Genomic DNA, 14,327 nt, shown 5'->3' with positions numbered 1-14,327 from the left:
AAGGTGCACTGCCTTACGTCTAGATGTGTGATCCGGGGGCCTTTTGGGAGTTGTAGATTTGTGGGGTAGCGTACTAGTTAGTAGTCAGACGAAAGGTCGAGGGAGCAAACACGCAAACGGAAGAAGTTTGTCCAAGACATCTGACAATTGTGGCTGGTGGCTAGCGGCTGTGAACTGTGGCTCAGTCAGATCGTCAGCCCAGGTTTTTCCTACCAAATTACGTAGCCGCGGACAAGAGTTTCAAGGTGGGCAGCAAGATTTCTATATATGAGCTTTGCATCATCCCGCTTGACTCGATGCCCAATCGATCTTGTCCCGGCCAAATGAATTGTGGCATGCGCTTGTTTGACTTTGTTTAAGAGCCAAACGAGTCTAGCCTGCACCAGCCCCGACGTGCAGTGACATAAAAGCTGGATCCGATCGCCTTTTGTCACCTCCCCAACCTGCTTGACTCTCTAACTCAGTATCTACTTACTGCATTTCCGCAGCTCAGATCCTCCTCTTTCACAACTCAAAGTTCAATTCCAATCTCAATCCCGCAAACATGGCTTCGTTCGCGGCCAAGATCGTGGCAAAAAAGCTCTTTAAAGAGACCACTTCCAACAAGCAGGGACAAGAGGTATGGTTTTTAAGAGTCCACTCCCTATCAACTAATAAATTACAGGATCCCTACTTTGAGACCATTCCAGCTACGAGGCTGGGAGGAATGTACAAGACGACCAAGAAGAGACGCAGAGCCCTACCGCCCGGTTTGACCGCACAAGAGGAAAAGGTCCTCACCAAGGCGAAGCGAAGGGCCTACCGCGTCGATCTCTCCCTTGGTAGTTTTTTCGGAACGAGGTTTGGCTGGGGCGCCATCATTGGCCTTATACCCGGGTAGGTCCCTCCTTGATGCCTTAAAAGGGTATGACATTTGAACTGACGTTGTATTAGGATTGGCGATGTCCTTGATCTCCTTCTAGCCTTCATGGTGTACCGAACCTGTTGCTCGGTCGAGCCAGAATTGTCTGCCTCGGTCAAAATGAGAATGAAATTGAATATGGCGATTGACTTTGGCATCGGCTTGGTCCCATTTATTGGCGATATTGCAGATATGGCATACAAATGTAACACCAGAAATGTGATTTTGCTTGAGAAGGAGCTGCGGGAGCGGGGCAGAAAGAGACTGAAGGGCACCCCACAAGCAAACGTGGCCGATCCAAGTTTGCCAGATGAGTTCGACTATCAGAACGAGGAGCACCTAATGAACCAACAGAACGGTCCACCTCCCAGATATACCTCTCAGCGCGAGTCTAGGAGATCGCATCGAGACCGTGGGAGAGATTATGATGTCGAAAGAGCAGACGAAATTCCCCCATCGAGGCCGACTCGAACACGTTGAGGGCCAGATCCTGTAACGCTGCCCTTTGGCTGTGATGGAATGACTCATCGTATACACCAGGATTGATATCGCGCGATAGACCGAATTGACCTTTCCTTTTGTGCGCAACTTGACAGAAAGTTTTCCTTCACGCGGACCAGGGATTTTGTCCACCTCTTATGCAGAGCTTGATGACCATAAGCCATGGAATTCAACGGAAGAAATCTGAAATTTATGACCTGATATCCTGCTTCATTCTCTGGCATCCGTAGCAAAGAGACGAATTCGAGTTCGGCATTCCGGTGCTGGTTGTATTTGTCATCGCGCAGACAGGGCAAGCAATCACATTATCCCCTGTATTCTTGAGTTCTAGCTTACTTGCTGTTCGCACCACGTTCGCCACGAGACTTGGATATTTTTCGCCCTGAGAAGTGATATAGGTATTTAGGAGGCTGTCGATCGAAGTGTTGCGTACGGTAGAGGGAGGTTTACTAGTGTCGTCATTCTGCGCCACTCCGTGCAGTAAAGGATCCGATAGAGTTTGAGCATAAGTTTGAAGTTCGGTTTTGAAGAGGTCGCGCATAGGATAATTGAAATTGATACCGTGGGGAGAGAGACCGTCAGCGATAGTGGAAGGAACCGACCCACCTCGACCTTTAGCAACATCTGCAAGTACCAGAGCGGCCAAGCGACTGTCCGAGTGACCCCAAAGGATGCTTTCACACTTTTGTTCTTTGGCAGCTGAAACCAAGAGGCGCTGCAGGAGAATGGATTGTAGTTCTGTTCTCGTGGCTACAGAAGCAGTGGATGATAGCATCCGGCGTGTCAGAATCTCATCAGGTTCACCCTCCTTGCGTTGAATGCCGATATGTTTGAGATCCCGTTCGAGATTGCGATCTAGACGTAAGACGTCATGAAGAGCGAGCAGGGGAAGGAACACGTGCATAGGAAATCTGTGCGCCACGTCCTCATAACTGCTCCGTACTGTCGCTTGGATGTCTTCGTCTAGAAGCATAACACGTACCACAACGAGGTCGTACGCAGTTCTATTTCGGTTTGCAATTTGTTTTTGCAGCTGGGCATCGAGGATTTGCAACAGGACGAAGGAAGAAACTCCGCCAGAAATGGGAAGAAACAGCCGGCGTTTTTGATCTCCACGGAGATTTTTGAATCGATAGGATTCCATGCGTTTTAAGATTTTAGAAGTAACATATCGGATGAAACAGGCGGCACATAAGCGCCGGTTTCTGACATGAAGACTGGCGTCACGCTCCCGACAGTCGACACAGAGCTCGATGGTCATTCTTACCAACCTCGACGAACAAGAAGAGAGTGTGGGGATTCAACGGTCGAGACGGGAGGAAGATGAAATTTCCTGTTCTAACAACTTGAGCATGAAGGAGGAACAAGAATTCTCGTTGACTCCGCAGACCATGAGAGTCAAAATGTCTGAATGTCTTGGCAGCATAAGATTTCCAGGATGCAGCGTGCACCTCTCGGCTTCAGCCTTTCGGTGTTTGTTAGCGTCTGCCCGATACCGGGCTTCGTGGTCAGGTGACGTTGCAACGGGCAAGGGGATGCTGCACGTGGCTGGTTCCCTCGCTAAAGCATGACGTAAACTTCCCTCGACTTTGGGGTTAACACAGCGGGCTAGCACGCACCGTGACTGGCATTAATGCAAGATCGGGCCCCCCAGTCCTGAGCGAAAAGCCCAGATGTTGCGCCATGATAAGACGTTGTCAGTTGTCGTTTGGGGCACTTGACAGCTGAAGTCGTAATGTACACCTATTGGGTATCTCGAGCAGCCCCATACCTTGACAGCTTCCTTGCGCATAGATTCTCAATTATTTCTTACTCATTCCATCACCATGACCACTGTCGAAGGTGTCTCGCAAACTCTGACCAACTCGAAAGACAAAGTCATGGGTACAGATGCTCCCCACTCAGGTACAGAACCACCGGCTGGCGTTCAAGGCAAAGGCACAGCATCGGACCCGTATGACGGTGGAAACGCCCCAGGTAAGACTCGTCGAGTTGCGCTACAGAACCGATACTCAAGCACTTTGATGGCAGAGGGCGCACCAAAGTCAACAACCCAGACAGACGGCGCCTCTTCACAGCCGATTGATGCCTCTGCAACCGCAAGTGCTCCTTCTTCTACTCCTTCCACGACCGCGCAGACCACAGCCGCCAAAGGCGCAGGCGATAGGGGACGACACCCACTAAATGTGCCAGCCAGGCCCAGAGAGGAAGAACGTGATGTGAGTCCCGGAACTCTACCGGACGGCACACATGCGCAAACAAGCGGCGACCGTGGGGAGAGCTATGAACCCGGGAAATTGAGTAGACTCAAGGGAAAGCTGCCATTTGGGAAGCGCTAAAACATCAGGGTTCAAAGGGCCGTTCAGTCGCTATAAGAAGTGTCGTTCGCATATGGGGTGCAATTACCTCGATAATCAAGGTAGAAGCTAGGTGTGGTTGTTTGACCCGAAACCGAAAGGTCTTCTCATTTGCTTTGAGCTAAATAGCTTATCACTAGGAATTCAGTAAATGTCGGTTTTGATAAGTCCAAAAGTCATCACCTTACTAATGGTCTTGCGTGTTCACGACTTTTGAGTACGCGATACGGACGAGCAGACGCACCATGGAGCATTCCACAAGCAGTCTCGCACGGAGATAGTCCGAAAGCCAATGTCGATAAATCATGGTCGAGGACGCTCGATCCATCACATATACGACCCGCCGTGCGCGGGCCGTATGAAAAGTTGCCCAGGCCACGGCATGGCATGGCATGGCATGGCTTGGATGGTTCTGACAATCAGGAGGAGCAAATCGAGCAATAGACCAAGGGAAGGAACAGAGGGAGAGAGGAGGAGGCACATGAAGGAAGGGGAACACTTGGGTGCAGGTGTGGACAATGTGTATGTTCTTTTGTGACTGAGCACTGAATTTGATCTCTTCCCGTCACTCCCACCTCATTGTCACTCCACGCGGGCCGCCGTCCCCATTCTCCGTCCGTTGACGGCTTCCATCATTTGCCGTGAAGGGCAATTCATGCCGTGCTAGCCAAGGAAGGAAGGAAGGAGGTGTACCCAGACTTTGTCGACTTCGACTCTTCCGATGAGGAGTTTGGTCTGGAAAATACTGCCCAGGACTCGATTCGTCGCTTCAAAAATGCTGGAGCTCACTCCATCGATCGGATGGTCAGCAACCAGGTAAGAGAATTCCTCAATGGCAGACCGATGCACGTCTCAGAGACGAGGGAATCGACCCGGTCGGTGTTTCCAGGTGGACACGACAAGAGATCGCCACAGAAATCCGAAAGGAAGAAGTGCACGCGAAGCCGTTGGCTAAGCTTCCAGAGACACCGGCTCAGCCGATTGTCCAATCCGATGAGAAATGCTCTTCCAACCTCGAAGACTAGGGCCACGACAGTCTCCACACGCCAACCATCGCATCAGAAATTAATGCATCATCAGTATCACTCCTCAATGACCACCCTGTCATTGATCCAGGTAAGCGGGACATACTCCACGAAACTCGGATATCAGCACTGACTCTTGTTGTCGATTGCTCTTTTAGATCTTCATGCTGAGAAAATGCCCGTCAACCTCGGTGGCGATGATCATGAGGAAATGCAAGAGCTCTCGGCACCAGAGGCGGAATGGTCAGATGTCAACCTAGAGCATCTTAATACCCTCGAGGACATCATCCGTAGTCAAGGGATAGCCCCCATTGACCGACAAATTTGACCCGGTCGATTTGGGCACTGAGAAATGTTATCGAACAAGAGCTTGTGGCCCAGACAATGTTGGAGCTACCCACTTCAGAGAATGACCTTCCTTCCAACCTAAAAGTTCTAAATATTAATACCAATATAGATCAGCAACCTTAGATATTACCAAGAGATGCTTAAGTTACATATTTCACCGCCATCAATGTCTTAATCACCAACAAGCGGCTTCACCGAATAGATCCTGTTGAAGCTGCAAAGAACTTTTCAATGGGGAATGCTCGCAATCAACCTGCCAGATTTGTCCTCGATTGTGCAAAAGTCGTTGTTGTACCACCCACACTATCAGCAGGATCAGAGAGCACAATGTTTCCTGTGCTGGTACCCGCATCAGAAAACGACGAGGACGGTGATACTGGGACTTATCCGTGTGATCACCCTGGCTCTGGAAAGGTGTTTGAGAATCAAAAATGCACTCAATAAACATCGCCACGATGCTCTTGAGTTGAAACCACGCAAATGTGAGTATGGTTGTCCCACTGATGACTCTCCTGTTTTCACAGCTTTTGGGAAGTATGAGCGTCACATAACAACGGTGCACGACGACTCACCTGAGCCAACGACTTGCCCGTTGGCCGAGTCCTGCCATTCAGAGAACATTTTCAAGAAGAGAAAGGACCTCAAGAGACACCTTAGACGGATTCATCAGCTCACCAGTGACCAGACGGTTGTCAATGCTCCCGTCAAATCAAAAGTTTAATCCTACAAGCGGCAAAAGCACGAGAGGCATGTCGCTGCCGGCTTGAAGATTGCACAACGACAGAGATGTTCACTACACCATCAAAGCTTCGAGATCATCTTCGCAAGACACACGAACCCAGTGTTACTGATGCAAAAAGTTGCGCGGAGCAGGTTTTGAGACCAATGCAGAAGCAGCCAACGAAGGAACCAATCGACCTCAAGTCTTGTCCACTGAAAACAACGTGTAAATCAACGCGTCGTTTCTCGTGCTTATTACTCACGCCATACGCTTGACTGAAGAGACTCTTGGGGTGACCATGCGCAAGGGCAAGGCGCAGCAACCTCGCAAATGCCCAACGCCCAATTGCAAGTCAACCAAAACGTTTGCTCAACCTCGTTAGTTGACAGCTCATCTCCGTGAAGGTCACCGGCTTCAGGAAGGCGAAGCAGTTTCTTTTTCGAACGAGACTTTTATAGACCACACGGCAGACTCTGGGGAAGACAAAACTGACTGAGGTGGCTTCTTTCCAATGGAAAGGGGCTCAATCATGTTTCATCCTCGTGCAGTTGTGCTATTATCTGCGGTGTTTCACCTGTCGCCGCATTAGGGGTTATGTCACCATTGAAGTTCGACTAGTACTGAGGTATCATCGTTCAATGTCTCTCTGATGGCATTGTTGTGCTGGGTCATTATGCTCAGGAGCTGAGACATATCAATATGGGCAGAGAGCTAAAAAAGGGGCTGGTGTTGTGTAGAAGCTGGTATGCTACAAGGTAGTCATGACTTCTGCACAGTGAGGACAAGAACTTAAGGCTGAAGTTGATAAAATAGACACAATTAGACCAAACTCCCCTGCTCCCTGCCACCATTCTTCTATCTTTTACCGCGATGGTCGAAGAGATCGGACAACTGAAGTATCGTGCCACTCGGCTGCTTTTTGTACCTGCAGCTCCCGTCTTCCGTGTTGCGCCACCGCCAGCGCGCGGCAGAAATGACCCTCACCGCCTCTGGATACTGACAGGTAATTGGCCACCAGCTGTTAGATTGGGGCTCCCATGGAAGAGTAGCTCGTCGAGACCCCAAACATCAGACCCTAATTTTTTTTTGGGAGGCACACGCACCTATGGCTTTAGAACCTACATAACCCTCACTTTGACAGCAGTTCCTATGGTTCTCTCCTATTCTTCATCCTGAATACAAATAAATCTGTGCGCGAACCCTGTTAAGACAATCTTTTGTTTTATTTGCGCCTCCAGACGATCGTGCCCCCACCCTTCATATCTGTTTTATCCCTTGATCTTCCCCATTTCACCGCTCCTTATTCGACAACGACCAAATTCGCCCTCCAGCCAACCCTTGTTCGACCAAGAACCTCTGCAAGTCGATTCTAAACCACTCAGTTCTATGTTCAAATCCTGCAACCATGGCGGCGCGACCTCAGAATATTGGCATTAAAGCCATCGAGATCTACTTCCCAAATCAGGTATGCGAGGACAGAAAACAGGAAAAGAGTCCAAGTTGTGTGGACATGTGCTCATATCCTCTAGTGCGTTGAGCAATCTGAACTGGAGAAATTCGATGGCGTTGCAGCTGGAAAGTACACAATCGGCCTGGGGCAGACCAAGATGTCCTTCTGTGACGACAGGGAAGGTCAGGATTCTTTTGGTGTGAAATTGTCGCGGCTGTCGTCTAACCAGATCTGAGTAGACATATATTCCATCGCCCTTACTACCCTGACGAGCCTGATCTCGAAGTTCTCCATCGACCTTAAGAACATTGGAAGATTAGAAGTCGGTACGGAAACAATGCTGGACAAGAGCAAGAGTGTCAAGTCCGTTCTGATGCAATTATTCGAGAAGTCGGGTAATTTCAACGTTGAGGGTGTGGACTCTTACAATGCTTGCTAGTGAGTGTTGCTGGAAGTTTTGCCCCAAGGATCCAGACTCTAACTAAGAGGTAGTGGCGGTACAAATGCAGTTTTCAACACACTGAACTGGATCGAATCGTCAGCTTGGGACGGACGAGATGCCATTGTCATTGCAGGAGATATCGCTCTTTACAAGAAAGGCAATGCTCGTCCCACGGGCGGTGCTGGCTGTGTGGCCATGCTGATTGGACCTGATGCGCCGGTTGTCTTCGAACCTGGTCTCCGAGGGTCATATATCACTCATGCTTACGATTTCTACAAGCCGGATCTCACCAGCGAGTATCCCTATGTTGACGGGCAGTTCTCTTTAAGATGCTATACAGAGGCAGTCGACGCTTGCTACAAAGCATACAACGCCCGAGAACGAGTGCTCAAATCCCGAGCAAACGGCGCCGTGGTTAACGGCCATGGTGTCATGAACGGAAATGGTATGCACACGGAAGAGAACGAGAAAGCTCCCCTGGATAGGTTTGACTTCATGGCCTTCCATGCACCTACCTGCAAGCTCGTCTCGAAATCATATGCTCGACTCTTGTACAATGACTTTCTGGACGATCCAAGCCACCCACAATTCCGAGACGTCGCACCTGAGTTACGGGATCTGGAATATCAGGCATCTCTGACCGACAAGAACGTGGAAAAAACATTTATGGGATTGACGAAGAAGCGATTTGCTGAACGGGTGCAACCGGCCATCCAGGTTGCCACGATGTGTGGAAATATGTACTGTGGCAGTGTATACGGTGGCCTGGTTGGGCTGATCAGCAACGTTGCTCCTAAAACGCTCCAAGGCAAGAAGGTGGGGGTTTTCAGCTACGGGAGTGGTCTGGCCAGCTCGATGTTCAGCTTGAAGGTTGTCGGTGACACCACGGAAATGGCTGAGAAGCTGAACCTTCAAGCCCGGCTAGATGCCCGCAGGGTTGTTGCGCCCGAGGTGTACGATGAAATGTGCTTGTTGCGAGAAAAGGCACACCTCAAGAAAGACTTCAAACCGGCGGGCAAAGTGGAGGATTTGGTGCCAGGAACATATTACCTCACTGAGGTCGACGAGATGTTCCGACGAAAATACGAAGTCAAGGCATAAGTCGAAGTCATCAACAGAGACGGATTGTATCATTCTTGCAGAACGCTTCACGTTTCACAAGATGGCGTTGGACCGAGATTGGTTGGGAGCTAGACCGCCCTTCGATAGAGCGAGACGGGGCATTGCAAGGAAAGATTTACTGGATTCAGGCCACCAGAAGTGCATTTGATCCTCACCCAAGCTTGTACATATGAGGAAGTGCAGATGGGTTTGACACAGAAGTACTAGCAGCGATAATTGATCAGCAGAAGGGAAAAGCGAATGACAAAGCAGCATGTGTCTGCATTGGCAGAGCTCAGAAACTTACGTTCCACAGGGTTGCGTAGTAACCTTTGGTACAATGCGCTTGCTGCGACATGCATGATCCGTCAGACTGAGGGCGACCAGTAAATGACCTGTTTCGGATTGAGCTGTTGTAAAGATGAAACATAAGCCAATTCGAACGATGGTCAAAGCCAGTAAAAAAGAGCAGTGGGAAAGGGCCCGGTGCAGGCTGTGCAGGAGGTTGCATGCAAACGAAAGAAGTTGAGAGAAATAGTCGTGTATAGTTCGTGAGGTACTAACCGTCTGCATATGCATCGTTCATGCCAGTAGTAAATGAGTCACGCGTGATATGGCGACAGTTTCGTGTCATGGTGGTGGACGGAACGCGCAACAGACGTGTCAGATAAGAGAGTATGGGTACCCAATAGGGGCAGGTCTCCCGAGAAATCCACCTCTTCGGTAACACTTATTCTGAAAAAAAGGTTGCCAGACTGGAAGCACCTTGAGCCGCTGCGCCACCCTCGCCACCCTCTCGCCCACAGATTCGGGCTCTTTTTCTTTACTATACGTCCTTTTCCTACCGGCGCCAACTGTGGCAACCAATGACCATCCCATACCTGCTCTAGAATTGAAAAACCCACTGCCAATGAAACATCCTCTCTCCCCCAGCGCCTATCTGAGATTCGGACGTCTCTCAGAGGCGATCTGCTGATCTCTGCATTGCGCTTCGCGCTCCTCTCGAGGCTCCGCTGCCACGCTTGACTTCCTCTCCATTGTCAAACAACCGCCACCGCCGAAGAGCCTCATCTCGAAATAGAGATCAAGCGCCGACACAAATTGCCTCGTAAGACATGGTGAAGTCATCGTTATACTCCGTCGGGCCACCATGGCGTCGTCCGAGAAAGCCCAGGCATCATTCCACCGCCCGAAATAGCTGTCTTCGTTTCCATCATCCTGGCGCGCGTCTTCCACCACGCTCCAACGGCTCCGCGCTCTCCACGGTAGGGAACAAATCTACGAGATCCAGCATCGGATTCTCGAATACTAGCTCCGACGTGTTTGTTTCCCTGCCATTCTTGTGTTCTTGCTCCATGTTTCATCTGCATAACGACCTGCAGGACGCTGTTGGCCGGGCTTCAATTCTGCCCTCTTCGGGTCGCATACATCCAGCCCATTTATACCTGGCCCTTCCTCCCTCCGAGCTCTCTCAGCCTTTCATTCTTTCAAGCTGCAAGACTTAATACCCGGTCTCCCTGCCATTGGCATTTCCTTTTCCTTACTCTTTTTGTTTCCTTTGTTCCTAGATTCCAATCTCCACTCCGGGAAGCTGGCTTCCCGTGACCCATTGATTTTGGCTTGTCCATCCCTCGAAAAGTTGCACAAATGTGAGTTCTGTTGGCCTTGCTGCCTAGTCTCTTGACGAGAGTCTGACTGTTGTCCTCCAGAATGTCGTTGGCACCCTACTACTATAGACCACTCACGCCTCCAGAGGCCACCGGTGCTGCTGGCCAGCGTGGTGACACTCGGAATCTGTCAAGCTCGTCATACTGCACACTTGACACCTCACCTGAACCAGTAATTACAGTTAATTCAACCCCGAGTCGGTCGCCAGTTCTTCGTCAGCATGGCCCGACCTTGCTTCCAAAGATCAGAACACAGGATTCCTCTTTGGAGCCTCCAGCGGCTTATCGACGAACCTCGTCCTCTACCAACAAACATGCACGGCCTGCCATGTACAGGAGCGCGACCGAACCTGTGGAGTGTGTTCCTATGATCTCGCCAGTCTCCAATGCTTCTCATTCGCGATCCAACTCACTGATCCCATCACCGACTCTATCGAAAGCACAGCTTACTGTGCCCGTCAAGACACATTCCCGCTCAACTTCAGCTTCAAGCATCGACAGTAACGTGCTGAATCGTTTTGGCTATCCGACTTATCGTCAGCTCCCAGTCTATATGTCTCAGAGCCAGCAGACCCCTTCACCTGATCTCTTTGCGACCACCTACATGCCATGTACAAACTTACCCATGCCTGAGCCTCCTATGATCAATCTAGAAGGCACTTTTGACATGCCAATTGATCTCGATGCTATCTCGCGTCCTTGCTCCATGAGTCCACCTCCCATGCTTGCGCCTGTCTCGACTACCAGCTTGCTCAGCTATCTGACTCAGTCGACCCAGCCAATCAATTTGGTTCGACATCTCACCGTTCAGACAGGCCGTGGTCTTTGCAATCACTTCTGGTGGGATGTGCGCAACATTCGACCCTGGAAGTCCTTCAACTTGCAGACTATGGCGACCATCCCGGATCTTCTCACTTTACTGAATTTCCAACATGACACAGCATGTTTCCCGCTCACCCAGACAAACACCAACACCGTAACTCCTGCATCGGAAGCCGACCTCGCCAATCTCATCTTCAAGATCTACTTTCCCAAGGTCAATGCTGCGACCCGGTTGTCTCTCGGGAACAACTCTATCTCTCTCTATCCGGCTCCAACTCCTACTGGCTCCGGGGTGAGCGCGAACGCCGCCAACATCCCCACTTTCCTTGCCAACTACCCTAGTGACAATGATCGAACCCTGTCGGGACTTCCACGGGGTCGTGTCGTTGGCTTGGTACGCTCGTTTGATCGCTGGAACACTGGCATGCGCCGTGAAGGCCCAGCCCGGAAAGTAGAGTATTTGCGGACGCTGGCGCATCTGCAGAAATGCATGCGTGATCACAGTTGTCGTTATGGATTTATCATCACCGAGATCGAGCTCGTCTGCGTCCGTGCCGGCTGCGACGAACGAGGCCAGCCATATTTTGGTTTCCTCGAGGTTGCGGAGGCCGTGGAGACCAAGACTTTCGCCCGAAAAGATGGTGGCGCTCTCATGGGAAGGGGTGACGGCGAAGTCAGCATGACGGTCACGTTAGCTTTGTATTATCTTCTCATGCTCGCCAAGTCGACCCCGTTGCCAGGCCAGCCAGCCAGTTTCATGGATGTCGGCGGCCCAGGTGCGTTGACAAGGCAGAGAGTCTGGGATGGTGGAAATGGAGTCAACACCGTTAGTGTTGACGAGGATGGAGATGTTGAGGAATTGGGCAAAGATGGCAAGGATAAATGGATCCCCGAACCGCAGATGGGCGAGAAGAGAGAAGCAAGAACCGTCAGAGGCTGGGTCTGGCCGAGTGATCCGTGGCACAAGAGAGAAGGTGAACGTGGCGAGCGTGGAGGTGCTGCGAGAGGTGGAAGACGAGGGTAAGCTTCCAGAGATACTCTCGGGAAGAAGAAGGGGACATGAGACTTGAAAAACGTTGGTTTTTGGCATTGATTCGCAAACGATGCCATCCAGGTGATGAGCTCGATATACAGGTCTTCAGGAAAGTAAAGTAAAAGGTATTGATATTGAAAAATTGGTAATAGCCATACATGCATTTCAAGATCCGAGAACTATTTGCAATCATCCTAGCTGTGGCACGTGGAAACGTAGAACAATCTTCACAGGGTGAATCCTAGTCGAAGAGAGAAATGTCAGCAAAACGGTCATGCTGATCTAGATAGTATATCGGCTGGTTGGCATGAATATTGAAATCCAGTCTGAAGCACCTAGTTGAAAATCATCGGAGCCTTGGTGATTGACATAGGATATGGGTGACATGTGAAGAGAAACTTGGATTGGCTTACCGGGGCAGATTGGAGGATATTGTGGCTGCCCAAGGCTTGCTAGAGTAATAGTGACGTCAAAAACATTAGGTATGGCACGTGTGGCACAGCTAGCTGTAGAGTATTGAGAATGGCCAGATCGAAAGTTGATGGAGAAACCGAGAAGTCAAGATGACTCGAGCAAATTTTTATAGACAGAGCCTCGGAAACGGGGCGAGCACGTGACGCTATGCGAAGCCCAAGTGAGAGATGCGGGTGGATTGCCTTGCCCGCCAAACAACCTCTACAACTCGTATCGTATTTCAGTTCTTCTGCGTCACAACCCAAGTTACGACGGCACAAATCGCAAATTCTTAGTTGAACTGAATATCTATCTTGACTTTGTGTCCACAACATCTCGCATCTGGTCAAGATGGGAGGTAAGTTGGCTCACCCACAGCCGTCTCCCCGATTGCTTTCCTCTGTAATGGGAAACCCGGCGCAACAGGGAGTTCGCGACATTAGGCTAACAAACTCATAATACAGACTTTCTGGCCATCGCTCGTACGTGTTCCTCATCGATAAATATGTATCTCCCTTTGCCTAATTAAACACAGAACAATTTGTTGAATTCTACTACAAGACTTTCGACAGCGACCGCACCCAGCTGGCTGCTCTCTACGTAAGGCTCTCTGAACAGACGAAAAACACGAGGATAGGACAGAGCGTTGATGAAAGGATATAGAGAAACAACTCTATGCTCACGTTTGAGAAAGACCCATTTCAAGGGACACAGAGCATTATTGAGAAGCTGACGGTGGGTGAACTTGGTTACGATCAACATGCGATGAGGCAGCAAAGAGCTGACGGGACCACCAGAATTTGCCCTTCCAAAAAGTCCAACACCGAGTTGACACAACGGACGCACAACCATCGAACGAGACGGGAGGCATTCTGGTTCTGGTGACTGGGGCATTGATGGTATGTGTACGCCGCAGTTGGAAGGGTTCTTATGGATCAAACCAGGTTTACATTGTTGCAAGCAGCACTGATGGGCAAACACCACAGGTCGACGATCAGCCACAACCCATGAGCTACGTTCAAGTTTTCAACCTGGTACCTGAGGGTGGCAGCTATTTTGTTCAGAACGATGTCTTCCGATGTATGTGGGATTTGAAATGTCCCAATTGCGACGAGCTAACGCGTTGTATAGTGGTGTATGCTGCAAGCTGATAGATCATCGCTGAAGACGACGGAGTTCTGAAGATCTGGCCGTTGCAGTTTGGACAAGTCAACGCAATGGGGATGGCGTGCATAGCGGAAGGCGCAGAATTGGGGTGAGCATTGTAGCGAAGTTCAGTCACGACACACTGTGAGGGATGGAGCAATTGATGATAGAAGCCGATCAACAAAACAGTGCCTTCCGCCACCGACAGCCATATTTTTACAAGGCTACCACCAAAAAGAAAATAAATTACTGCCACTGAAACAGAAGTGTGCGTACTCGTCAGAATTTCTTGGCCTCCACCAACTAACCGTTCATCTCTGTTCCGGTGTCCGAGTGGCCTCACTACGCGGCTCGTACAGT

The 14,327-nt window shown here is 50.2% G+C and overlaps 6 protein-coding genes across 6 annotated transcripts; 5 read left to right on the top strand and 1 right to left on the bottom strand.

Annotated features, from left to right (window-relative positions):
- Positions 1-544: 544 nt before the first annotated feature.
- Positions 545-1,381, top strand: Z518_02945 (uncharacterized protein; the record flags this gene model as incomplete). Its single annotated transcript, XM_013419971.1, has 3 exons — positions 545-619; positions 665-876; positions 934-1,381. The coding sequence occupies 3 exons, from the start codon at positions 545-547 to the stop codon at positions 1,379-1,381; spliced, it is 735 nt and encodes a 244-aa protein (XP_013275425.1).
- A 211-nt stretch (positions 1,382-1,592) lies between these two features.
- Positions 1,593-2,663, bottom strand: Z518_02944 (uncharacterized protein; the record flags this gene model as incomplete). Its single annotated transcript, XM_013419970.1, has 1 exon — positions 1,593-2,663. One exon carries the CDS (start codon positions 2,661-2,663, stop codon positions 1,593-1,595), a length of 1,071 nt encoding a protein of 356 aa, XP_013275424.1.
- A 565-nt stretch (positions 2,664-3,228) lies between these two features.
- Positions 3,229-3,741, top strand: Z518_02943 (uncharacterized protein; the record flags this gene model as incomplete). Its single annotated transcript, XM_013419969.1, has 1 exon — positions 3,229-3,741. One exon carries the CDS (start codon positions 3,229-3,231, stop codon positions 3,739-3,741), a length of 513 nt encoding a protein of 170 aa, XP_013275423.1.
- A 3,517-nt stretch (positions 3,742-7,258) lies between these two features.
- Positions 7,259-8,846, top strand: Z518_02942 (hydroxymethylglutaryl-CoA synthase; the record flags this gene model as incomplete). The annotated part of the gene is made up of 4 exons (XM_013419968.1): positions 7,259-7,318; positions 7,383-7,485; positions 7,540-7,741; positions 7,796-8,846. The coding sequence occupies 4 exons, from the start codon at positions 7,259-7,261 to the stop codon at positions 8,844-8,846; spliced, it is 1,416 nt and encodes a 471-aa protein (XP_013275422.1).
- Positions 8,847-10,556: 1,710 nt separating this feature from the next.
- Z518_02941 (uncharacterized protein) lies at positions 10,557-12,359 on the top strand (the record flags this gene model as incomplete). Its single annotated transcript, XM_013419967.1, has 1 exon — positions 10,557-12,359. The coding sequence occupies one exon, from the start codon at positions 10,557-10,559 to the stop codon at positions 12,357-12,359; it is 1,803 nt and encodes a 600-aa protein (XP_013275421.1).
- An 813-nt stretch (positions 12,360-13,172) lies between these two features.
- Z518_02940 (uncharacterized protein) lies at positions 13,173-13,972 on the top strand (the record flags this gene model as incomplete). Its single annotated transcript, XM_013419966.1, has 7 exons — positions 13,173-13,179; positions 13,286-13,303; positions 13,357-13,421; positions 13,485-13,556; positions 13,619-13,720; positions 13,808-13,901; positions 13,953-13,972. 7 exons carry the CDS (start codon positions 13,173-13,175, stop codon positions 13,970-13,972), a joined length of 378 nt encoding a protein of 125 aa, XP_013275420.1.
- Positions 13,973-14,327: the final 355 nt, after the last annotated feature.

Source organism: Rhinocladiella mackenziei (genome assembly GCF_000835555.1).
Source record: "Rhinocladiella mackenziei CBS 650.93 unplaced genomic scaffold supercont1.2, whole genome shotgun sequence".
Classification (NCBI taxonomy): domain Eukaryota; kingdom Fungi; phylum Ascomycota; class Eurotiomycetes; order Chaetothyriales; family Herpotrichiellaceae; genus Rhinocladiella; species Rhinocladiella mackenziei.
The sequence above is the reverse complement of the archived record's forward strand: the minus strand, read 5'-3'. Positions and strand labels throughout refer to the sequence as shown.